Below are 25,680 nucleotides of genomic sequence, written 5' to 3'. Positions count from 1 at the left end.
AGATTTTATTCATCCATTCATGACAGAAAGAGAGAGAGAGAGAGAGAGGCAGAGGGAGAAGCAGGCTCCCAAGGAGCAGGGAGCCCGATGCAGGACTCGATCCCAGGACCCTGGGATCATGACCTGAGCCGAAGGCAGACGCTTAACCATCTGAGCCACCCAGGTGCCCCATTTTATTTTATTTTATTTTATTTTATTTTAATTTTATTTATTTATTTGAGAGAGAGAGAGAATGAGAGATAGAGAGCACGAGAGGGAAGAGGGTCAGAGGGAGAAGCAGACTCCCCACCGAGCGGGGAGCCCAATGCGGGACTCGATCCCGGGACTCCAGGATCATGACCTGAGCCGAAGGCAGTCGCTTAACCAACTGAGCCACCCAGGCGCCCCAGGTGCCCCATTTTAGTTAATTTTTAATTGAAGCATAATTGACACACAATACTACATTAATTTCAGGTGTACAACGTGGTGATTTGGCAAGTCTAATCCATTGTTCTGTGCTCACCACTAGTTACCATCCATCACCATACAACACTATTACGATACTATGGACTATATTCCCCGTGCTGTACCTTTCCTCCCCATGACTTATAATTATTCCATGGGGGGGCAAATTATTTTATGCTATCATATATAATGACTTCTTTTTATTGAAGTAAAATATACAAAATCTAAAATTTACCCCTTCGGCCACTTTAAAATATACAATTCAGTGGCATTAAGTACATTCACAATGTTGGGCAACCATCACCACCACCCATCTCTGGAACTTTCTCATCATCCCAAAGAGAAATTCTGTACTCATGAAACAAAGTTTCTCCCCGCTCCCTCCCTCTTGGCCCCTGGTAACCTCTGATCTACTTTCTGTGGTTATGAATCTGACAACTCTAGGTACCTCAAAGTGGAATCATATAGTACTGGTCCTTTTGTGACTGGCTTATTTCACTTAACAGGTCAGAATTTCCTTGTATTTACGGCTAAACAACCCTTCAGTGGATGTCTACACCACATTTTGTTTATTCATTCGTCAATGGACACTTGAACTACTTCTACGTTTTGGCTACTGTGAATCATGCTGCTGTGAACATGGGTGTACGACTATGTCTTTGAGATCCTACTTTCAATTCTTCTGGTAGATAGCTAATATCTACTACCCAGAAGGGGAGTCAATACAGCACATGGTAATTCTATTTTTAATTTTTTTGAGGAAACTCCATACTATTTTTTTTAAAGATTTTATTTATTCATTTGAGAGAGAGACAGCGAGCACAAGCAGGGGGGAGGGGCAGAGGGAGAGAGAGAAGCAGACTCCCCTCTGAACAGGGAGCCGATGCAGGGCTCGACCCCAGGACCCCCGGATCGTGACCTGAGCCGAAGGCAGACGCTTAACCGACTGAGCCACCCAGGCGCCCCTATCGTGGTTTTGATTTACATTTCCCTAATGACCAGTGATATGGAGCATTTTCTCATGTGCTTGTTGACCATCTGTAGATCTTCTTTGGAGAAATGTCTATTCAAGTCCTTTGTACATTTTAAAAATTGGGTTGTTTTGTTGTTGACTTTTAGGACTTTTTTCTATATTCTAGATATTAACCGCTTATCCGGGTATGTGATTTGCAAATATTTTCTCCCATTTCATGGGTTGCCCCTTTACTCTGTGGATAGTATCTTTTAATAGGCAATCAAATTTTTCTACATTTCTAGTAGTGGCCTCTCTAGAAGTCTGTAAACTCTATTTCAAAGATTCCTCAAGTGACATGAACAAACAAGCTTTGGATGGCCACGTTTGGGTTTGGAGGACCCAGAGCAGAAAAAGCCAGTTGCCCAGAGAATACCTGATATTCAGGTTGTCTCTCTTGACCCCAGAAGTAGGAATGATTCTCATGTAATTTAGGAAGAAACTGAGGCCCACGGGGATTGTGACAACTACAGAGATGTCAAGACTCTTGGGAGGTGAGTCATAGTTCAGAACACTTGTGTTTCCCCAAGGGTAAACTGGAAGCGAATACATCTCTGTGGGCATTATAAGCATGGTGGGAAACGAAGCCTAGAGAGCCACGTCATGTCGAAGGTGGAGGCAGAGAAGTATTGGAGACCCACTCCTGGGCCAGGGCTCCTACAGGCCTCCACATTGGTGTGGGCCTCCCTAGGTCCCAAAGGGCTTTCACAGAATCTTCTTTAAACCTTACACATAGGGCGCCTTAGTGGCTCAGATGGTTAAGCATCTGCCTTTGGCTCAGGTTGTGATCCCAGGGTCCTGGGATCGAGTCCCGCATCAGGCTCCCTGTTCAGCAGGGGGGAGCCTGTTTCTCCCTCTGCCTCTCTCTCTTTCTCTCTGTCTCTCATGAATAAATAAAAATCTTTAAAAAACCCCAAAACCTTACACATAGATATTCCTATCCACAGTCTACCATGTTATGTCACCTTGCAAGCACTGGACTTAGAATTGAAAGCTTTGCTCTCAACTCTCAGCCCTGCCATTGAATAGCTTGAGCCGTCAGGCCAGGCACTTTGCGTGGCTTGTAATCTCTCTTTGTAGAAGGTGGATGAGAACTGCAAGCTCAAAGCTTAGGAAAGCCCCTCTCTAGCTCAGAGCCTGGTACATAATAAACAGTCAATAAGTGTGGTTGGGATCTGAGGAGGATGTGAGACCCACAGAGGAAAAATCACTTACAATGGCCCTGGTATTTGAGAACTTATGGGCAAACAATGTGCCTGGTGCACATTTTCTTAGCAACCGTGTTTTCCCATTTTTAAGATACAGAAACAGATTCGGAGAGGTTAAGGTATTTAACCAAGCTCATACTGTTAGGAACTTCAGATTTGAACACAGGTCATTTCCAAGGACCCACTTTCTACCCCCCATCTTTTTACTAAAAACATACAGAAGAGTTGAAAGAACAATTCAATACATACCGACACAGTGTTAACATACGGCTACTTTAGCATGCTTTCTTTAAATGTATACGTGGTTGGAACTACTTGGAGTAAGATACAAACATCATGTCCTTTAGCCCCGAGATGGAATGAATGTTTATGTCCCCCCAAATTCATATGTTGAAGCCCTAAGTCCCCAGTGTGGTGGTAGTTAGAGATTTGTCTTTGGAAGGTTAGTAGGGTCAGATGAGGTCACAATGGGATCAGTGCTCTTATAAGAACAGACACCAGAGGGGCGCCTGAGTGGCTCAGTGTGTTAAGCGGCTGCCTTCAGTTCAGGTCATAGTTCCAGGATCCAGGGACTGAGCCCCACGTGGGGATCCCTGCTAGGCGGGGAATTCTGCCTCTCTCTCTCCATCTGCCTCTCTCTCTCCATCTGCCTCTCCCCCTACTCATACTCTCTCTTGCTCTCTCTCTAATAAATAAATAAAAATTAAAAAAAAAAAAGAACAGACACCAGAGAGCTCTCTCTCTCTTTCTCTGTGTACATGCACTGAGTAAAGGCCATGTAAGGACACAGAGAGAAGGCAACTGTCTGCAATCCAGGAATAGGGCTCTCACCAAGAACCCAACCATACTGGCCCCTGACCTCAGACTTCCAGCCTCCAGAGACGTGAGAAAACAAAGTTCTGTTGTTCAAGCCATCCGGTGTGTGGTATTTTGTTATGGCAGCCTAAGCAGACTAAGACAATCCCTAAATGCCACCGGGTACATCCGCTGAGAATGAAAGACATTCTCCTACATAATCACACCCAAGAAAACTAGCAATGATGTGGTAATATCTAATATCCTATCCAAAGTCAAATTTTCCTCAGTTGTCTTAAGAACGTCTTTTTATAGCTGCTTTTAAAATGTTAACCAGATTCTAGGCGAAGTCCACACATTATATTTAATACCTTTTTATCTAGAACAGTCCCGCTGTCTCACCTCCCAACGCACCTTCCCATCCTTGGCAATTGTGAAGAGTCCAGGCCACTTATAAAATGTACCACTTTCTAGATTTGTCTGATGTTTCCTCGTGTCTAAACACAGATACAGTATTTTGGGGCAAGAATTCCAGTAGGAGATGCTGTCTACTTTATAATGCATCATATCAGGAGGCATCTGATGGTAGGTGGTAAGGCTAAGTTTGAACACTTCGTCCATGTGGTAACGGGGATCCGCTTTCAACCTCTGCACAAAATAAGAGCCACCAGGCTTTCAACTCAGCTCTTCTTGACACCTGCAGAGTCAGCTGCGCTTGGAACCCGAAGTTCAGGGTTCATTGCCCAAGATTCCCTCTGGGTCTCCCAAGCTCAGCTCAGGCCCAGCTCCGCCCTGGTGGGTACAGCATGGCCCCGCCCCGGCCCCTCCCATCCTGGCCCCGCCCCGGTCCCGCCCATCCTGGCCCCGCCCCGGCCCAGAGGGGGGAGCGAGGCGGGGGGGGGGGAGGCCCAGCCCCGCCGGCCCAGCGGGCGGAACCAATAGTGTCTGGCACTCAGCTCGACGTCGTCCGTCCGGACTCTGAATCCCGGAGCGCCGGGCGCACGAGGACGCTGTTCTCCGTGAGCTTCCGGGCGCACGCAGTTCTGCCGCCGCCGAGAGGGCGGAATTCCCGGTGCCGCTGCAGTGTCTGTCGGTGCTCCGGGTTCAGCCGCCACCATGGGGATCCTGGAGAAGATCTCCGAGATCGAGAAGGAGATCGCTCGGACGCAGAAGAACAAGGGTGAGGGCCGGCCTGGCGGGGCCTTCCTTTCTGCCCGCCTCAGTTTTCCTGTCTGTAAAATGGGGGAACAACTCCAGCGATAGAGCGGATCGGGCTCGAAGGCAGCAGAGAAGTGCCAGAGACGTGACCAGGTCTCGCAGCGCGCTGGAGGCAGGCAGGACCAGGCGGGATCCTGGTACCAGCGCGCTGGTCTGATTGCAGACGGTCGCTGTGAGATCGGCTCGGTGCCAGACCAGGTGCCCGATAGAGAAATCGCAGCGCGCAGCCAGCGTGTGACCCAGAGAGAGGCATGGTCGGGCTTCAAACCCGGGTCCCCTTTTGTGCTGGAAAGCCTAGGAGGAGACCTTTCACGGGTATAGCCTCACCCAGCATCTCGGGAACGGAGGCCATCAAGACTCGAGCCTGGCGGGCCTGGGTTTGAACTCCAGCGCCACCCGTACCTGCTGTGAAAGCTTGGAAAGTCACTTCGCCTCTTTGAGCCTCAGTGTCCTCATCTGCAAATGGGGATCATAATCCCCGTCTCATCTTAGCTCACAGCTAAATTAAACTAGATAGTGTGTGCAAAGTACTAGGCACATGGTAAGCACTCTGTATTTAAAGTAACCCCCCCCCCCCAACCCCGGGCGCCTGGGCGGCTCAGTTGTTAAGCATCTGCCTTGGCTCAGGTCAGGATCCCAGAGTCCTGGGATCGAGCCCCCGGGTCAGGCTCCCTGCTCGGCGGGAAGGCTGCTTCTCCCTCTCCTGCTCTCCCTGTTTGTGTTCCCTCTCTCGCTGTGTCTCTCTATGTCAAATAAATAAAATCTTAAAAAAAAAAAGTACCCCCCCACACAGCTTAGATAGCACATAATAAAGGATCAAATTTGGAGTTCAGATTGTAAGGGCTGGAGGAGCTCACAGGAGAAGAGCAGTGGGGAGAAACAAATGATGACACCCAGGAAGGCTTCCAGGAGGAGGTGGGACTTGAACTGGTTAAGGGGAGGATACCCCCGGTGAGGGGCACTGCTGAGGCAAAAGCATGGCAGTCTGGGTGAGCATGGTGTGTTTATGGGGCAGTTCTAGATCTAGAACAATCTAGATCAGAAGGAGGGTCTGGAGTAATGGGGGATGTAATTGGCCCGGGTGGGTGAGGCCCGTTGCCTAAGCAGTCCTGCTGTGGGGTTGCAGAGGCAGGAAGCGGGGAATACTAGGTAGCTAGTCTCAGTGTCTGTCCTTCCTTGGCTCTTGTTTAGTTCTAGAGGCTGAGAAGTTGGGGGACCTCATTCATTCATTCATTCATTATGTGAATCTTCCCCAAGCCCTTACTATGTTCTAGGCATGAGACAGCAGGCACATCCTTCCCCTCGTGGAGCTGACCTTCTAGTGGATAGTCTTTAAACGAATAACCAAATAAACAAGATCGTTTCAGCCGGCCATAAATGCTGTGAAGACAAATGAGGTTGATCTAACAAGAGTGTGGGGGGGTGGTACCTGGGCCTACTAAGGTAGAATGATCAGAGAAGACCTCCATGAGGTGGGGACATCTGAGCTGAGACCAGAATGAGAAGGAACCAGCCATGCAAAGATCTGGGGCAAGACCATTCCTGGCAGAGGAAGGAACGTCGCTGAGGCAGGAACAGACTTGGCTTGTTCAGGGATCTGAAGGTCTGGGGCTGGAGTGCAGTGATGGCAAAGGAAAGAGCCAATCATGTAGGGCCTTGTAGGTCATGGGAAGGTGGCAGTTGTGTTCTCAGGCAGTGGGAGTTAGTGGAGGGTGTTAAGCAGGGGAGAGACATAGTCTGATTTCTGTTTTGTTTTATTTATTTACTTATTTGAGAGAGAGGACAAGCAGGGGGAGTGGCAGGAAGAGGGAGAAGCAGACTCCCCACCGAGCTGGGAGCCCGACGTGGGGCTTGATCCCGGATCCTGGGATCATGACCTGAGCTGAAGGCAGCCGCTTAACTGACTGAGCCACCCAGGCATCCTCTGATTTCTGTTTTAAAAGTTCCCACTGGGCGCCTGGGTGGCTCAGTTGGTTAAGCATCTGCCTTCAGCTCAGGTCATGATCCCAGGGTCCTGGGATTGAGTCCCGCGTCAGGCTCCCTGCTCAGCGGAGAGCCTGCTTCTCTCTCTCCCTCTGCCTGCCTCTCTGCCTATTTGTGCTCTATCTCTGTCAAATAAATAAATAAAATCTTTAAAAAAAAATAAAAAATAAAAGTTCCCACTGGCTGCCCTGTGGAGTATCATCTACAAGGATTGAGGAGAGTAGCAGGGAGCCTTTGGCAGTGGTAGAAGAGGGGATGTAAAGATGATGTAAGGATTAAGACCTAGTCCCTCCCTTCAGAGGTGCTCAGAATCTTACGAGCTGGGATGACAGGAAAGATCAGATGAACCTGACGCTTGCTGAACCCATTCTTGACCACTTGTCACTGCCATCAATTCACTCCTTCACTTGTTAGACATTTCCTGAGTACTTGCCCTGTGCCACCAGAAGCCGGGATCCTGCCCCATTTGAGTGAGGGAAGTAAAGAAACAAGATAGTTTCAAGTAGTGATCAAAGCCATGAAGACAATAAACAGGATCATGAAGCCAAGAGGAAGGGTGGGGGTTACCGTAGATCGTAATAATAACCGACAGTTATTGGGTGCTTACCGTGTGCTAGTCATTGTTCTTAGTGCTTTCTGTAAGCCTTAGGAAAATCCAGTGGAGTGATTTCTCCTGGTAACATCCCTGCTTTGCAGATTAAGAAACTGATATACAAGAAGATTACATAATTTTTCCAAAGTTACATGGCCAGGAATGGCCGGGTGGGATTCCAGCCCTGGTTCTTCCCTTGGCGTGACATTGCCCACAGCCCCCTCCGGCTGGGTAGGGGAGGCCTCTTTGAAGAGATGCCATTTGAGCTGAGCCTCGAATGTTGAGAAGGAGCCAGCCCTGGGAAGATAAGGTTGCAACGGAAAGAATAGCAAATGCAAAGGTCCTGGGGCACGAATGGTGGCAGCTTGTCCTGAAGAAACAAGAAAGCCACTGTGGCTGGAATGTAGTACGTAAAAGAGCAGAAGGAGATGTCGGAGAAGTAGCAAGGGACCAGGTTACCTAGCCCCAGCCCGCTCTTGTGGCGAAGATTTTGTAACACTTCCCTTTACTGTCATGAAATGCAGCTCCCTTTCGACAGCGTAACTTTTATACACACAGAATTTGAGGAAAATCAATGCCATGCCCTAATCAGAATACAAAGGAGGAGAAAAAAGAAAGTTTAATTAAAATAGTGTTTTTTTCAATATTTAAATGTTGGGGCATGGCCAGGTTGCAGCGATGTTACAATGAGGGCGTGAGATGGTTGCACCTCTCGGTGGCATCACTGGGTATGTGGCAGCCCCACGCACAGTGTGATGTGTTGGTGACTCAGGCACCCTACAAGAGGCATCACTGGTGATAGCCTGGGATCCCAAGCTGGTGAGCACCTCTAGGTAAAGTTTCCAACAACACATGCTAGAATCTTTCCTTAACATGCACGGAAGTTGCATTCCTGGAAATTTCAGTGTGTATTGACATTGTAAAAAAAAAAAAAAAAAAGTGCCCTGTGTTTCTATGTGAAACAGAATGAGGCTCTAGGCTCCAGTGATGCTAACCCAGGTTTTCCCTCTGCAGATGTCTTAGGGCTGTGAAAAGTCATATGGAACGTAGGAGGGCTGATGGCTGTGCCTCACTGACTCACACTTTGTAGGGCTGTGGGCTTTCCTGGTCCCTGCCTCATAAATGCCAATGGGGACTTCGCCATCACACAGACAACAGAAAACATCCCCCAGAATCCCCCAGGGAGTGGTGCTGCCCCCCCCCCCCCTTTGAGAACCACTGACCTCGGATCGCACGGTCTCAATAAGGAGACTAGCTTCTATCCTAAATGAAGTGAGAGGCTAAGGGGACCTTCTAAGCAGGGGGGTGTTTTCTTCCCTGATCTGGTTCTGATGTTTGCAGCCAGCATTTGGTTGTATGTGGGGGCGCACCTGACCCACGGGGCTTGGAAACCCTGGATACTTACCTTCCGTCTTGTTTTACGTCCTGTAGCCACCGAGTATCACCTGGGCCTGCTGAAAGCAAAACTTGCCAAGTATCGGGCCCAGCTTCTGGAACCGTCCAAATCGGCCTCATCCAAAGGAGAGGGTTTCGATGTCATGAAGTCGGGTGACGCCCGCGTGGCACTGATTGGATTTCCCTCTGTGGGTAAGGTCAGTGATGGTCAGCATGGGCCCTGGGGAGGAAGCAGGTTGTCTTCCAAACACGACTGTCCAGTGCCACCTCTTGCTACTTTTCTGAATTAGCTCCAGGCTCCGAGGAGACTCAACCTCCCCCAGGATCGGGTCCCACCCCTTTATCATCCTGCCTTGGCAACCATCGTTGTCTCTGTGGGGGAGAGGTGTTGCCACTCAGTCTCGGACCCATCCATCACGTACGAATGTTTACTGAGTGCGTACCCTGTGCCAGGCTCTGGGCCGGGCGCTGGTGGTACGGCAGAGACCAAGATAGTTCTGTCCAGTGAAGAGGCTGCTCAGATACAGGCTGAGGGAGCAATGACCAGGTGGCCTGGACAGGTGCTGGTGGAGCAGCTTTTAAACCAGTTCAGCTAAAACGTGTCAAGCCCATTACTCTGGGCCACACGTGAGGGGAAGTTGGTAGCAGCCACCACCTCTTGAGCGCTTATTGTTGGCCGAGCGGTATAGCTGTGTTTTGTACAGGTTTGGTTTTATTTTTATTTATTTTATTTTGTTTATTTTTAAGATTTTATTTCTTTATTTGACAGAGAGAGAGATAGAGAGCACAAGCAGGGGGAGCAGCAAGCAGAGGGAGAGGGAGAAGCAGGCTCTCTGCTGAGCAGGGAGCCCAATGTGGGGCTTGATCCCAGGACCCTGGGATCATGACCTGAGCCGAAGGCAGACGCTTAACTGACTGAGCCACCCAGGCGCCCCTGGTTTTATATTCCCCTTTGCCTGGATAAGGGGTGTGTGTATCACAGGAGGTGGGGATCAGTCTGCTCTCTATCTACACACACACACAATGAAGGTGGGATTATAGCTACGCTGGCCACTGGCACGTTTACTTCTCCATGGCTGTCTGTCCCATTCATACATTAGAGTTCCCTCACCTCGTAATGCCTGCCTAGAAGCCCCCACTGTGGTCCCAGTGTCATCAGCCGTCTGCTCCTTCCCTCCCGTGCCGATCGCCCGTTCTGGAGCTGCTGTTTCTGGAGGACGCATTCCTCCAAGTCAGCCCAGGGGCTCGAGGTTGTGGGTTTTAAAAATGCCCAGCAGCACTGCCATTTGCCCTCCGGAGAAGCTCTAGCTGACTCCATGTGAGGACAGTTAGGAATGTCTCCGAGCATCTGCTCACGGGACACTGTGTCAGCACCGGGCAGTGAGCTGGGCCACGGACAGGTTAGAGGAAGACCCCAGACTCGGCGTCAGGGTCCGCAGAAGGCTTCCTTCCTGGTGGCTTGTAGGTGCTTCTAACTCTTTGGGAGCGCTCGTACCCCAGCTGGACTTTTATCATCAATACCCATCTGGATGCACTCTCCCCTTGCCCTCCGTCTGTGTGGGCTCAGGACACACAACATCCTTTCAGTTACCATCCAAGCCAGGTGGGATGAGGAGGGGAAAGTTGCTGGAGGCGAAAGTGACGCCAGGTGCTGGAAACGAGCCACTGCCCTCTGTGGCCCTTCCTCCTCCGGACCGCTAACAGTTCATCCAGCCGACACCTTGCAGCGCTCGGCGTCAGACCTGAGTGCCCGTTTGACACGCAGCTTCCTGGCCAGTGCTCAGATCCCTGTAGTGATGGGGGTGCTTATGACCCCTCAACTTGACAAAAGCTGGACACGGAGCAGCGCAGGGGCCTCCTGCTCAGAAGGAGCTGATGCCCGCACTGCAGGAGCCCCTCGGGAGAGCTGGGACCGTCCCCACGTGTGCCCTCTGCCAGCTGAACCCCCTCATGGTCTTCAGTCCTGGCAGGGTTTCCAGATCCCTCTCTGTCTCTTTGGCCCTTTCTCATTTTTCCCCAATTCTGTATACTAGAACTTCCAAACATAGAAGAGGTAAAAGAACAAGTACAGTGTACTCGCTCTCTGAATCCATCGATTTTGCCATACTGCTCCATCTCTTCAGATTTGTGTCTGTGCGGGTGTATGGGGTTTTGTTTTTGTTTTGACTGACCCATTTGAGAATAAATTACATCATGCTTCATGACCTTTCACCCCAAAATATTTAAGCTTGTATCTCTAAAAAATAAGGATATATTCCTACTTAGCCACAAACTATCACACCAAACAAAATGAACAGTAATTTAGGAATGATCTAACGCCTGGACCGCATTCTGATTTCAGCACTCACCCCCAAGTGACCTTTGCAGCTGGTCTAGGCTGTCTAGGACCCTGTAGGTGTCATCTCTCCGCCTGCCCTAATCTAGAACGGTCCCTTTTGTCAAGATCCTAATTCTGAAGAGACCAGACAGTGGTCCAACAGAAAGTCCACGCTCTGGAGCTCTCCGCTTGCTTCCTCATGGTGTGCTTTAGCTTGTTCGTCTGTTCGTTGTATTCCTGTGAGCCTAGAGTCAGGTAGAAACCCAGGACTTGGGACCAGGTTCCACACAGGAGCTGGAGTGGACCTCATTTTGTACCATGCCAAAGAACCCCTGACCGCTGTTTGCATCTCCAGAATGGCTTAGGGGGAGGGATGCCCTGTCTCCCTTCTGCATGGTCGTGTTAGCCTACCCACCCCCACAAGCCCAGACAACTGGAAAGTCCGCTGCAAGGTGCTGCTACCGTGGCACGTGGAAATCAGGCCCTGTCAGCATCTCCTTAGTGACCTTGACGCCAGTGAATTGTCCTTGCCTGGGAGTTTTGTTAGCTGCAGTATGATGTCAATTTTCCAGTTCTCCTCCTCCTCCTCCTCCTTCACTAATTAGCTGATGTTCCTCTGGGGAGTAGCGCTTTCTCTCATTGGTGTCGGCTCTTTGGTTAGCCTGAAAGAGTTCCTGGAAAGGCAGGACAAGTGCATATGTGCTGCCCTTAAATGACCAGCAAGATGTTGGGGTCAGAGCTGTCCCACAGCGTGACCGGTAACTATTTTTAGGCTTTAATTCTTGGGCCGTTGTTATGGACATCATCAGTTTTCGCCTGTTCTGGATTTTACTTCCAACCTGCCAAGGGCTTCTTTTCCAAGCCCAGGCTGGGAGAAGTGTTTTGTTTACCAAGGGTTGCGCCCTTGAGGGTCTGGCCCTGTGGCCAGATCCCACCGCCCTGCTGGGGATCTGGGCCCTCCAGCCATGGGAGGGCCAGGCCTCCCCCCCTGCAGAGGCCAGACAGGGTTGGAGTTTCCTCCTTTGGGCCTGCAGCAATGGTCACTCAGGGTCTTGGCAGCCAATGCTCTCAGGGCCACCCCACCTACCCATACCTCTCTGCCCCACCAGGTTTTTATCTCTCCTCAGGTTTCTGAGAGGCCCCCAGGGCAGAGAGTTTCTGGATTTGAGGCCAGTGTTTCTTTCGAGGTGTGAGGGTTTGAGTGAGAGGTGCCCCCAGCCTTCCTGGTTGCCGGAGAGGCAGGGTCCAGGCGGCCTGGTCACAATTGCATCTCAGGGTGTTTGTTCCTGATGCCCCGCTGACTAGGCTGGGGGGGGCGGGGCAGGAGGCTAGGGCTGGGTTTCTTCCCCCTCTGGCTCTGCCCACTGCTTTGCCAGCCCTCTGGGCCACTGCATCCATTGCTGTGGTCTCGCCACACTCTGGGCTTGGCGTACCGTGTGCCTTCTCATCTCCTTTCACTCCACGCAGCCCCCCACAGTGGGGAGCGAGCAGATGGCTAGCGTGCATACGAAGGACTCGGAAGCTCCGGAGGAAGAAATTTCTTGCCCGGGGGAGCCCAGTCTCTCTGACCCCCAGCCAAGCCACGGCTGTGGTCCCACAGTGCACCGTGGCATGAGCTTGCCCATCCAGATCCTTCCCAGCTCACCCCTTCCTGCCTGACACCACCGTCTCCTGCCAGCTGGCTCTGTCTCAGACCACGTCTGTCCCCTTTGCACATCTCACCCCTCCCTGGGTGAGCAGCTGCTTTGAGTGCCATGGGCTGTTGCCTGCTTGAAGTTCTCTGGGGCCCAGGAGTGGCTGGCGGGTTTGGTGGAGCTAGGGAGGGGGCCCCGATTTAGAAACCAGTTCCCTGTGTCCACCTGAGACAGGCCTTGAGGCCTCCAAGGAAGGGTCTGGCCCTCTGGTGCCCCACCCACCCTGGGCAGGGCCAGAGGTGACGTTTCCGGCTGTCTTCTGTCCCCACGCTGAGGCTGAGGAGTCTGTGCTGCCTGCATTCGGCAGGCTCCCGGCCTGTGGGCAGCCTCCCAGGAGGCTGGGACAAGACTCCTCACTGCAATGAGCTCCTTTTTCTCCTAGTCCACCTTCTTGAGTCTGATGACCTCCACAGCCAGCGAAGCTGCGTCCTATGAATTCACCACCCTGACATGTATCCCTGGGGTCATCGAAGTAAGTTGGGGTGTGCTGGATTCCAGAAGGGGGAAGGGTGTGTGCTCGGGTTTGCAGTGGTGTGGAGGGATGTGGTGTGCGGGTGGGTGTCTGTGCGGAGGGAGACGGCTCTGAACTGAGCTGCTTTGCCCCAAAGCCCTGGCACCTCAGGATTCTGGCTGCCGAGACCCCAGAGATGCCTGACTGGTTCTGGGAGTCGGGCCGGCCCATGGCAGCTCTCCCTGGCGCCCCGTCGTGCTCCGCTGTCCCACACCACCCCAGCTTGGGTCACTTGTTGCTGGCTGGCCGGATCCCCCTGGCTCCCCTGAAGCTTCAGAGCCTGGGGCAGCTGGGGTCCCGGGGCCTGGAGCCTCCGTGCTGCAGGGACGTTTTTGTGGAGTGCTCTTCGCATCACTGAAGATCCCACCGTGGTGGGATCGTAACACCTCGAGAGCCCCTCCCCGGCGGCTCCTCAGCTCGCGGGAGAGGGTCTGTGCCGGGCTGGAGCGGTGAGAAGACAAGGCTTAGGCCTGGCCCCGGAGGCTGACCCCAGGGTTTCCCACAGCCCCTGCGGGGCAGACTGTTGTAGGGCTCCTGGGGTCAGGCAGGCCCTTCCTGCAGGGACTCCTCTCCTGAACTTCTCTTCCCCATCCTAGTATAAAGGAGCCAATATCCAGCTCCTGGACCTTCCTGGGATCATCGAGGGTGCAGCACAAGGTAGGAGGTGGGGACAGGAGGGTGGGAGACAGGGTGGCTCTCAGCACCCCGGCCCGCCCTTCCAGAGGGTGTTGGGTGTCCTGGCCTCACTGTTAAAATCGGACGTGGCCGAGGGCTTGGATGGGTAGGGGGAGGCTCGCAGCCTCTCACACTGCTCCGGCCTCGTACCGTCGTGGCTGGCCCCATCTGAAAGCCGAGGAAACCGAGGCCCCTCGAGGTGAAATGACTTGCCCAAGGTCACATAGCTCGCCTGACAGGTTTGAATTCGCTCTTCTACTCCACGGGTTCCAGCGCGGCCCCGCAGGGAAGCCTGCAGGGAGCGGACACCTATCAGCTGTGCTGCTCGTCCTGGAGCCCCATCCTTTGTCGTTTTGGTTTTGTGTGTTCTGAGATGGGAACATGCCCGTGGCTTCTGGGGGCGGCCCGCAGGGGGCGCCCCGCAGCCTCGCAGAGATGGGAACCAACGGATGGTTCTCTGGCAAGCGCGGGCTGTGTGCTGGCCGCGGTCTCAATCCTCATCTGGCCCTGTGAGTTACCGAGTGTCACCATTTCCTTTTCATAGCTGGGAGGGACGTCAGGGATGATAGGTAAAGGGTCTGCCCTGAACAACTGTTGACCCACCTAAGGGGCAGAGCTGGGGTCGGCGCCCGCCTCTCTGGCTCTGTAGCTCCGGCATGGCCGGGCAGCAGGGCCTCCTCCCTGCAGGTCCAGTTGCTATCTCTGCCCTGTGCCCTCCTGTACCCTACCGTCATCGGGGCAAAGTCCTGCCTGCTTGGACTGGGGCAGGGGGAGTGGCGATGGTCCCCCACGAACCTGCTGTCCACGCTAGCATCGTGGGGCCTGGAGGTGGTCTGGCCACGGTGGGGGGGAGTGTGCGGGGAGTGTCGGGAGGTAGCTGGCCCATGAAGATCACCAGGCCCAAACCCCTCTTTCTCAAAAGAGGGAGGCCAGTCCTGGCTGAAATCTATACTACCTAGATCCTAGTGCTGTGACCTTGGCAAGGTGCCTGGCTTCTCTGGTGGTCTCATAACCACGGCGTCTGATCTTTATGTGGCAGTTCCTAGAGCTCCTCTTCCTGTGGCATCCTGTGTGATCCTTTCTGCAGCCCTGTGGAGGGGGGGGGGGGTTATAGCGCCCGTTTCCAGAAAGGGCAGATGTGTGGAAATCCTCACACCATGGTAGCTTTGTGACCTTAGGCAAGTGATTGAGTGTCTCTAAACAAGGTCTCGGTTTTCTCATCTGTAAAATGGGTGTGGTGATGCTGCCTATACAGGATCGTTTTGAGGATTAGGCGAGGAAATGTTCATGAGGCCTGCCACACAGTAGGGGCAGGGGGAGAATGTTACTTCTCCTAGGGTGGCGATGTCAGATTGCCTTCTCCCCACAAGTCTCCATGAGTAAAACAGAATGTGGATTAAACAACAGCGCCGGGGAGATCCCAGCCCAGGGCTGGCACGTGCCAGAGACCATGGTGGAGCTGTTAAGGACAGGAGCCTGGGGCCTTGTGGGCTGGGGGCGGTGGGTGTGTCACGCGGGGCGTGCCTCTGTCCCCGTGTGACCCCATCTCTTCCACCTGTCCAGGGAAAGGCCGTGGCCGGCAGGTGATTGCTGTGGCACGCACGGCTGACGTCGTCATCATGATGCTGGACGCCACCAAGGGAGAAGTGCAGAGGTCCGCAGGGTGGTGTGGCAGCGGGGGGCGAGGGGGGGGGGGGGGCAAACTGATACATCTGGGGAGGTCCCTGGGTGGGCTCGTGGGATGCTGTGGCTACATCTGCTGTGTCCCTGAACTCATGATGGGTGACCCAGGGGCTGCTGGGGCCTCTCCCACACGGGAGCAGCAGCAGGCCTGTCCACAGGCTAAACCCGTGCGGTCAGCCTGGAGCATCCTCCCAGAGAGGCTCGCATCTGGCATGGAGGCGTCTGGAGGCTGAGGACTGCGCCGTGCTGGCAGAAGCCTCTGCCACCAGCCCCTAGCTGGCACAGGCCGTCCTGGCTCTGGCTCCTGCCTGCTGAGGCTGAGGTGCCTCAGTTGCTGCCCAGAACTCACCGGGAGCCCAGCCTCAAGCAGCAGCTTTATTCGTGCCCTGACCTGCTGGCTAAGGGGCACACCGGGCCTCCTTCTGTGTGCCAGTCGCAGACCCAGCCAGTCTCCCCTCCGACTGGCCAGAAGGTCCAGAGGCTCCCCCTCTGCAGCTTTGGCTTGTTGGGAAGGAACATTCTGGGTTCCTAGTGGTGGGTAGGAGAGCACTGGTCTCTCTCCAGCTGGGCAGGGGCTTCCTGTGGACCATGGAAGCCATCCGGCCTGCCTCTGGGCACTTGTGAAGGCTCATGGGGGCTCTACTCAGGTCTCTGCTGGAGAAGGAACTGGAATCAGTGGGTATCCGCCTCAACAAGCACAAGCCCAACATCTACTTCAAGGTGAGGCCCCTCTCCAGGCCTGGGCAGGTTTGGGATGATTGCAGCTGCCCCTTTGTGAGCAGCTCTCCCTTCCTCTCTTCTCCAGCCCAAGAAAGGTGGTGGCATCTCCTTCAACTCAACGGTCACGCTGACCCAATGCTCAGAAAAGCTGGTGCAGCTGATCCTGCATGAGTACAGTATCCTTTCCAAAAGCAGCAAGGGAGGGGCAACGTGAGACAGGAGGCCTTGTGGCCCAGGATGCTAACAGACCACACCCCAAGCCACCCTGGATCCATCCGAGCAGCGACCAGGAAGGCTGCATCCCGGTGACATGGGGCACTTCCTGTCCCCTTCGCCTCTGTGCTCACCAGGCTGCAGGCTGGCTGGGCCACAGCTGTGTACTCAGCAGGGCCTTCCTGACTCCCTGCCGGGTTCTAGGCACTGGTAGCCAGTCACATCTGGAAGGAAGGTGAGGTGGTGAGGGAAACAGCCCCCAAGGACAGGGTTCCTGGCCTGGGGAAGCCTCAGGGAGCACCAGGGGCCTGGCTGTTCACCGCTAAAGTAACGTTGGGGGCCTAGGTGAGTCTCTGGAGGACCCTGGAAGACAGGGCAGAGCCCCAGAGGTAGAGGAGCTCAGCATATGAAGAACTAACCATGGGAGAGGCTGTCTGCAAGGTCGTGAGGCCCCTGTCACCACAGGTATGCAAGCAGAGGCAGAGTGGCCTCCAGAGGAGAGCTTTGCATGGGGGAAGGTGGGTTAGACCGGTGCTTGCAGACAGTGCTCTTGGCACTGAAGCCTGGGGTTCCACTGAGGATTCTGGCAAGTACATTTTTCTTCTTGCCTAACTGTGAAGATTGAAGCCACTGATTGAAACTTTACATGTTCTCGTTCCTTTTGGAGAAAAAAAAAAAAAAATGAGGGCACTCCCCAAACTTTACCATCTTGTAAAATCTGCAAGGCAGATGCCCTCTGAGGTCCCTTGTGGCACTGTTTCTTGGGTGGCCCTTCCGGCCCCTCTGGCACGGGGACACGAGGAGCCACTGGTGCCCAAGTGGCCCTTAATCCGAGCCCCTCAGAGATCTTCAATGCGGAGGTGCTCTTCCGAGAAGACTGCTCCCCGGACGAGTTCATTGATGTGATTGTGGGCAACCGGGTGTACATGCCCTGCCTGTATGTAAGTGGCGCCGGCCCCCAGGGTGCGCGTGCGGGAGGGAAGCTCTCCAGGGGCTGACCCGGATGCGAGGCAGGCTTCCCAGAGGAGCAGGAAGAGCCTGGGGCTGCCTCCACCCTCGCCTCCCCTCTCCCCTGGGGGCTGCATGAGGCTTGCAGACCTGTCTAGCTTGACACCGGGGCTCTAGTCCAGCCTTCCCTTCTGGGCGTGGACAGCGGCCCCAGGCCCCTGCAGCCTTTCCCCATCCTTGAGGCGGCAGGGAAGGGAGGACATTGGCATTGGCATTGCGCCGAGGCCCACAGAGGGAGGAACTGTGGGCCAAGCCGAGGCATTTGGGGACCCATTTCCTGCACTACTTTGTTCCATTCCTTCCCCAACACCTGCCTCCCTGGTCTCAATCCCAGGTTTATAACAAAATCGACCAGATCTCAATGGAGGAAGTGGACCGCCTGGCCCGGAAGCCCAACAGTGTGGTCATCAGGTGAGCACTCAGCTGCCCTGAATCCTTCGTGTATGTGAGCTCGTCAGGCCTTCCGGGCACCTTGGGCCAGGCAAGCCTCCCATGTGCGCCCGGGGCAGAGGAGACCATCTCAGTAACGGATTTGACCTGGCCCTACCCCGGATCGGCCTGGGCAGAGTGGGTGATGTGCAGTGGGCTCTGGTTAAGAAAACAGAAGGGAGGGGCGCCTGGGTGGCTCAGTTGGTTGAGCAACTGCCTTCAGCTCAGGTCATGATCCTGGAGTCCCGGGATCGAGTCCCGCATCGGGCTCCCTGCTTGGCGAGGGGCCTGCTTCTCCCTCTGACCCTCCCCGTGCTCATGTACTCTCTCTCTCTCTCTCTCTCATTCTCATGCTCTCAAAATAAATAAATAAATCTTTAAAAAAAAACAAAAAAAAAAAACCAGAAGGGAAATAGTACCACCAACGTAGATGGTTAATAATCACTAAGAGACTACAGAGCCTAGTAATTAAAGGCAGGCCTCAGAAAGCCCAAGAGTGTGAGCCAGCTGCTCCTGGTCCTCTGGAAGATGCGGCTTCCCCGGTGTCCTCAGCGTCCTCCGCGCCCGCACCGCGGGCAGCGTGGACGGTAAAGGGAACCGAAGTCGTCAGGTGGGTGGGGCCGTCCTGGCCCCGCCCCTCCGGCCCTGCCTGGACGCGTGGGTCCTGGGGGTGCCTCCGGCAGTGTGGCTGAGGGCTGTTTCTTCACTCGTCACCATCCCTGCAAACTCCTCCTTTGGAGCAGCCTCGGGCTCTGCTCTGCTGGCGGTGCAGCTCAGACAAGGCTTACGGGGAGCGGGATGCTGCGGGCCTAGGTGGGGTGACTGGTGCAAATGGTGGGGAAGGGTCCTGGACCATCTCCCGGGCACTGCCGGCTACTGCCAAGAGCAGCAGAGGGCGGGCATCCTTCCCGAAGGACAGCTCAGTTCCCCTCCTGCTGCTGCGCCCCAGGCTCCCTTCAGGGGCTGCACGAGGACAGGCTGGTCCTCTGGGCGTGAGGTCACCTCCACACCACACCTTCACCTGCTGTGCTCACAACGTGTCAGCGGAGGTCAGGGTACCCGCTCAAGGTCTCGCCTCCGCAAACGATGAAGCCAGGGGCCACGCCATCACTGACATCCCCACTGGGCCGCCCTGTGCCCGTCGCTCTCCTCCCAGCAGCTGGCAGGAGGGAAGCCCCCGTCCAGAGCACCGCGGAGACCCCCAGGAAAGACAGCCGAGCTCTTCTGGGCGTGACCGTGGCTGTGACCAGAGGCGTGGGCAGCTGAAGTGTCAAGCTGCCGTCAGATCTGTGGGCTTGGTCCCCCATGGGTGCCAGATGGGCCGCACTGGCCCCAGTGCCCTTGTCTCTGAGCCCGTGGGGGCTGCTCTGACTGGCCGCCTTCCTCCCTGGCAGCTGCGGCATGAAGCTGAACCTGGACTACTTGCTTGAGATGCTTTGGGAGTACCTGGCCCTGACCTGCATCTACACCAAGAAGAGAGGACGTGAGTTCGGCGGCGGGTGGCCCTGGGCTGAGTCACCGTCCCTGTGGGGCTGCCAGGCTCTGCCTGTGGCACCCAGAGGTCCCAGTGCCCCTGGCTCAGCTTGTCCCGTACAGACCGCAGCTCTTTTGCCATCTCAGAGCTGGCAGTGCCCTCGGGCCCAGGCTGCTAGAGCCCTCGGCTGAGCCTTTACAGAATGCCGCTCTTTGGGGCTGCTGGTCTTGAGGATGCCCCGGGGCGGGGGAGGGGGGCTGTGGGGGGCAGGGCAGCGGGCTAGAGGCCGGCCCGTGGTTCCCCACGGGCTACAGCGATCACCCCCCTCCCACGCCCCCTGGGTCAGCACTTAAGGCACGTGAATACAGAGGAGCCTTCACCATGCCCCCACCCACCCACCCCCAGTGGCACACGTCTCACACCCTGTGACCTTGCGGCTGGGTTCTGGCAGTTTGCGGGGCCTTGACCTTGTCGGCAAGGGAGGAGGTGCAGCTGCCCCTGACTCGTCACCAGCAGCTGTCACGTCTTGCCAGTGCTGTCCAGAGACTCCGCGTGGCTGCATTTAGTTAGGGCTCTCGTGGCTGATGGGGTTGCAGGCCGCCTGAGTCGTGGACGTGGATTTCTGTTGATTTCCTGTGTTAAAGTCAAGGTTGCAGAACACCGCACAAGGATCTGTAGGGAGGGTGTGCCGAATGGCGAGGAGAAGGCTAAGCCAAGGCTGGGGGCTGGAAGGGCCTCTGTCCCCTGGTGGAAGGCAACCACAGGGCAGCTTGGGGCCATAACTGGTTGCCTCCCTGTCCCCCCACCTCCAATCTCTACCTTTGCAGAGAGGCCAGACTTCACAGATGCCATCATCCTCCGGAAAGGGGCCTCCGTGGAGCATGTGGTGAGTTGCCGAGACGCGTCCAGACGGCGGGTCAGGGAGGTCTCCGTGCCCGCTGCGGGGTTTTGCCGAAGGCTCTGCCAGCCCTTCGCTGATGTGGGTGACCCGCTGTGGGAGCAGAGTGGCTGTGGGCAGGCTCTGGAATTAGACCTGGGGTCGCCTCCCGGCCACCATTCCCAGCTGCGTAGCGAGCCCCCAGGCCTCCCCCAGAGGCAGGGGTGTACCGCCCACCCCAGTGGTGGTCGTCCCCATCCTGTCAACACGCTGCCGCCCTGGGGCATTCATTTCTGTATTGTTAACTCCAAGTTGTGTTTCCCCAGTGTGCCGGCCTATGGCTCAGAGTAGCCGCCTCCATGCCCTTGGCCCCTCCTGGCTTCCTGTCCCCCAGTCAGCCCCCCCCCCCCCGCAGCCCTCCCTGCTCCCACATCCTGCCCCCGCCCCCAGCCCCAGATGGCTCTGAATGCTTTTTGCACTCCACACACATTTACTGAGCACTAACAGTAAACAACACAGCCCCGGTTCCGGCCAGAAAGGGTCTTTCAGGGGCAACAGATGCCAAACACCCAATGGCAGAGCTAAGAGGTCACACCTAAGGGGGAGTGCAACAAAGTAAGGGAATGGGGAGTGACCCTGAGTCTACACAGAGAGGCCACATGGTCTCAGGGGAGGGGACCTGATTGGGCCTGTAGACCAAGGAGGATCTGACTGTGAAGATTTAGGGGTGGTGGAAACCCTCCCAGGCAGGGCAGCGAGGTATGCAAAGGTCCTGAGGCAGAAGGGCGCTGGGCTGAGCCTGTGGGCTCAGGGAGAGGAGTGTGGGTTCCATATCTGGAGTTTTGTTGCAGGCTCAAAGGTCACCTGTCCCAGAATGTGACCCTGCACCACTTTTTACGAAGGTATATGGGCCCTGCAGGAGCAGGTGACAGCCCAAGAGCCTGGGACGGTGTACCAGGTCACACAGACAATTTAAGGCTCTGGTTTTGGGGCGTTTTGTTTTCCGTCTAGCTCATTTCTGTTCAGGATCTGTCCGGTGGGTGGGTGGTGGGCTGGCCGGCAGGCTATGCTCCCGCATTCATTCATTCAGCAAGCCCAGCCTGAGACCCCCGCCAGCTAGGGGCCTGGATACAAACGGGCAGGGTTCGGCCTTGAAGGCCGGCATGGCCGGCAGAAGCCACCTCCCTTAGATGACTCATAAGGAGCTCCGTGGGGGAGTCCCTGTCCCTGAAAGCCTGTTTCAAAACCTGTGGCAGAGGTGTGTCCCGGGGACTGAGCAGCCGTTGGTACAGGGGCCCCCATGTGCTGGTCCTCTGTGGGTTTCCGCTACACCCCCTGTGGGTACTTTCCTCTACCCTCTCACTCCCTGGCTGCTTGCCCAAGAGGACGTAGGACTTCAGCCACTCCAGGAAGAAAAGCGGGAGATGGCAGGAGAGTGGTTTTCTAGGCAGGGGGAATAGCAGGTACAAAGGCCCAGAGGCAGGAGCGAATGTGGGGAATGCTGGCTGTTTCCCATCAGCTGCACGGAGGGCCAGAGGCAGGAGGGGTTAGACCTAAGGGTGAGAAGTGCCCAGGGGGGTGGGGAGGGGCTTGGGGGGCCCGGCTCCAGAGCCTGGACTCTGTCCGCGAGAGGCTTGCTCTTCAGTGGTCACCTCCTCCCTGCTCGCTCTCCGCACGGGTGCCTCCCTCCTGGGACGTGCAACTGTCCCAGGTGCCACAAGGTATATGAGAAGGCCTGCCTGGATGCCGACAGCAGGGGCCCAAAGTAAAGGAACCACATAGACACTGGAGCCAGGCAGACTCAGGGTCATACCCTGATTCCCCCGTACTGTGTCAGCCTCCCTGTGCCTCAGTTTCCTTTTCTGGGCGTAACTGAGCCCCAGCCCCAGGGCCTCTGTAATGCACCCAGCCTCGGCCCTGGTATGCATTCGGTAAGAGCTGATGAAGGCCTTGCCTCCAAAAGGGTCGTGGGCCATAAGCCCCCAAAGCAGCGAGGGCCTCGCAGGGCTGTCAGCAGTGAGAGGCGCGGTGGGCACGGGGGAGCAGAAGTGTCGCTGTCATCAAACGGTATGCTCTCTCCCCTCGTAGAAAAGATGGCCTGGGATGACCTTCCATTGTCCCCCACGGGTAGACACAAGTGCAGAGAAAGGCAGAGGAGGCCCAGAGCAGGTGGGAAATGTTCTCACAGGCTCAGCATCCGCACAGGAGCGGGGGGCCGAGGCATCGGGGCTCTGGCCAGGACCCATAAGGCTTGCGGGCACCTGGGGGGAGAGGCAGCACCACACGGCCTTCCCTCCGGCCCCCGTCCACTGCACCTGCCCCCCTGATCCCAGGGGGAACAGCTGCCCGCCCCTCCAAGGCCCCCTCCTTCCAGCTTCCTTTAGGAGCCCTGGGATTCTGGAGGTGGGGCTGGATGATGTCCTGGGCGGGCAGCCCCAGGTGCCAGCCGTGGCCAGGACGGTGACCAGGTGTGACTCCAGGCTGAGGTGGGGTGTCCCGAAAACCACCCCTGCCCATCCGAAGGATGGCAGGAAGGCTGCTGACAGCCAGAGCCAGATCTTCTTCTAAAGGCTTTGAGAACATTTTTTTTTTAAGGATTTTATTTTATTTATTTATTAGAGAGAGGGAGCACAAGCAGGGGGGCGGCAGGCAGAGGGAGAAGCAGGCTCCCCACGGAGCAGGGAGCCCGATGTGGGACTTGATCCCAGGACCCCGGGATCATGACCTGAGCCGAAGGCAGACACTTAACGACTGAGCCATCCAGGCGCCCAAGGTTTCGAGAACATTTCTAAAGGGCACCACAACCTTTGGGCCAGCCTGGAAGTGGGAGCATCAGAACAGCCTGCAGCCATGAACACGAGACTGGATCGAGCCAGTGGTGTTCACAGGCCACGGCTCTGAGCGTCTGCCTGGGGAATTGCTACTTCTTGGCACCTGCCTGGGGCTTGGGTGTGTGGCCAAGCTCAGTAGGCTCGGGTAGAGATTCCTCTCACTGTTCCTCTCTCCCACCCTCCAGTGCCACCGCATCCACCGATCACTCGCCAGCCAGTTCAAGTACGCGCTGGTGTGGGTGAGTCTCTGGGCCGGAGATGGGCGGGGGTCATGCCCAGCATCACCCCCGGGTTGGGCAGGAGCACAGCGTTCGTGCTGCTCCGTGCGGTGTCCCAGTTCAGGGGCGTGCGTGCTGACCCCTGCTGGCCTCTCCCACTTTGGGATCCGGGGATGGTCAGGCCCCTGGGGACATCCTCCTGTCTGCGGGCAGTCTGCCAGTGCTGGGGCCCCCACTTCAGACCCTAGCATTCACCCCCCCCCCAACTTACGTACAGCCACACCCACCTTCCTCCTGTAATAGCTATACCAGGCGTGGCCCTGCTCAGGACAGAGGCTGATGTGGCCCCTTTGTCCCCTGCCTAGGGCACCAGCACCAAGTACAGCCCGCAGCGGGTGGGCCTGACCCATACCATGGAGCACGAAGACGTCATCCAGATTGTCAAGAAGTAGTGCCTCCTGCGGGGCCCCCTGCCTGCCCACCCTGTCTCCCCCGGGGAGTCGGACCCAGCTGGACACACCAAAGCCCAGACAGGAAATACATACAAATACATACCCCCCAGGAAGGGGTCTCTCAAGTCTCTGCTGTTTCTGGAAGTTTCTTCGGTAGGCAGATGATGAAGAGTGTACTGGGGCAGAGGGACATGGTTGGGGAACTTGGGCTGGGCTGGTGGCATTTGCCGTGAGACTGGCACCTTGGGTGGGGTTCTGTGTTTGGAACCCTGGGCCTGCGCCCTACCCCTGGCCCCCCCCTCAGGCACCGAGGGGGCAGGTTGCCCACCTGCCCTGCAGCCAGGGCCTCACGCAGACGGCTTGCTCAGTGCTGGGGCTCAGAGCCAAGCCTGCCCGGGTCCCTGGAAGCTCTAGTTTCTGTTGGGGCACCTTGGGCCTTCAGCTCCTCCCAGCCTGTCTGACACTCAGGGAGGGGGCCTCCCAGCCCTCTGCCCCGCCCCAGGGCTGCTCCATGGTGGCTTTAAGCCCCAGTTCATGCCCTCCTCAGCCCGAGGAGTCCTAATGTACTGCCCCCTCCCAGGGCCACCCCTGCCCAGCACCGACCCCGGGACCCCGGGCCTGCACAGACGCCTGGAGTGGTGGCTTTGGTGTTGGGTTTCTGTACTTTTTCCCCAAGCCCCTGGTCTGGGCTCTCCTTTCTACAATAAAGAGTGGAAACAATCCCTGTTCAGACTGAGGACAGTTCTGTCAGTTTGCTGAACTCTGTTGCCAGGCTGGGTCAGGGCCAGCCACGAGCCTGGTGATCCGAGGATGGCTGGAGCCTGGGCTGTGGGAGAGCAGGCCCAAGTCTGGGGTACAAAGGAGATATGGGGGACCTCCAGGGTGGTCTCTGCCCTGGAAGGTTGGCCAGGGACCGTGGGCCCCAGATGTGGCACCTCCTGAGGCCAGGCCTGGCTGCCAAGGTGGGCAGAATTCTCAGAAGGCCCTTGCGGCTTTCGGGGTGGCAGGGAGGCTCCCCTGTGAGAGCAGAGTAGCCGGATCTATCATCTGTTACCTCAGCAGGCAGGGCTGGACGGGCCTTGGTGTGGTGCCAAGGAGTGGCAGCAGGTGGTCACTGAGCCCCTGCATGCCAGGGTCGGTGCAGGGCCATCCCAGCAGCCTGTTCTCCAGGGACAGCAACTTGCCCTGGGCTTCTACAGCTTGTAAGTGCAGAGCTGGGATTTGAACCCCAGCTGGGGCTTCTGAGCCACAGGGGAGGCTTCCTGGAGGAGGTGGGCCTTTTGAGAGTGAATCGTAACAGGTTTTATGGGGCTCCCAGGCACTGGGCTGGCAGGAGGCGGCGAGGGCTTCCCCGGGGGTCTTCCGGTCCAGCTGGGCTGTGGAGCAGGCCCCCTGCCCCCCTTTCCAGGCTGTTCCTGGCTCCTCTGTCAGCTGCTCAGGCTCCTTTCCTGAGACAAAACAGGAATAATAGACATCATTAAATATACATGGGGCCCCAGGCGGTCGGCGTGGTGGGCTGGGCCTCCCTTCCCCGCAACACTGAGCGGCTCTGCTGGGCTGGCCATGCTCCTGGGGCCAGCCACAGGACCCCCATTAGACGGCATGCAGGCAGGGAGCAGGCCACGGGACCCAGGTAAGGAGAGCCCAGCCCTGGGCCCTTGGGGTCTGCCACAAGTACCTCTCCCCAGGTTGCAGGGAGGGGAAGAAGGGAGAGGGCAGTGGGCCTTGCCCCTAACTCACAGTGAGGCACTCCCTGGGCCTCGGTTTCTTCATCCATAAAATGGGCATGATGCCCACACAGTTCCCCTCTCAGTGAAGGTCGGATGCCAAGACAGGCAAGTGCTCTGTGGCTTACCTCAGCCCTTCTCCCCGCGGCCACCAGGCCCAGCCGTGAGGTCCCACGTAAGGGTTTCCGTCTGGGTGATGGTCAC

At 56.2% G+C, this 25,680-nt stretch overlaps 1 protein-coding gene across 1 annotated transcript; it reads left to right on the top strand.

Moving 5' to 3' along the window:
- The first annotated feature begins 4,445 nt into the window (after positions 1 to 4,445).
- DRG2 (developmentally regulated GTP binding protein 2) lies at positions 4,446 to 23,877 on the top strand. The gene is made up of 13 exons (XM_025864083.2): positions 4,446 to 4,639; positions 8,684 to 8,844; positions 13,041 to 13,130; positions 13,766 to 13,826; positions 15,408 to 15,498; positions 16,175 to 16,247; positions 16,333 to 16,423; positions 17,304 to 17,401; positions 17,803 to 17,879; positions 19,292 to 19,380; positions 20,199 to 20,257; positions 23,265 to 23,318; positions 23,663 to 23,877. The coding sequence occupies exons 1-13, from the start codon at positions 4,576 to 4,578 to the stop codon at positions 23,747 to 23,749; spliced, it is 1,095 nt and encodes a 364-aa protein (XP_025719868.1). The 5' UTR covers positions 4,446 to 4,575; the 3' UTR covers positions 23,750 to 23,877.
- Positions 23,878 to 25,680: the final 1,803 nt, after the last annotated feature.

The sequence above is a fragment of the Callorhinus ursinus genome, unplaced genomic scaffold, assembly GCF_003265705.2.
Source record: "Callorhinus ursinus isolate GAN/ISIS: 27379988/994484 unplaced genomic scaffold, GSC_fseal_2.0 scaffold43, whole genome shotgun sequence".
NCBI lineage: Eukaryota > Metazoa > Chordata > Mammalia > Carnivora > Otariidae > Callorhinus > Callorhinus ursinus.
The sequence above is the reverse complement of the archived record's forward strand: the minus strand, read 5'-3'. Positions and strand labels throughout refer to the sequence as shown.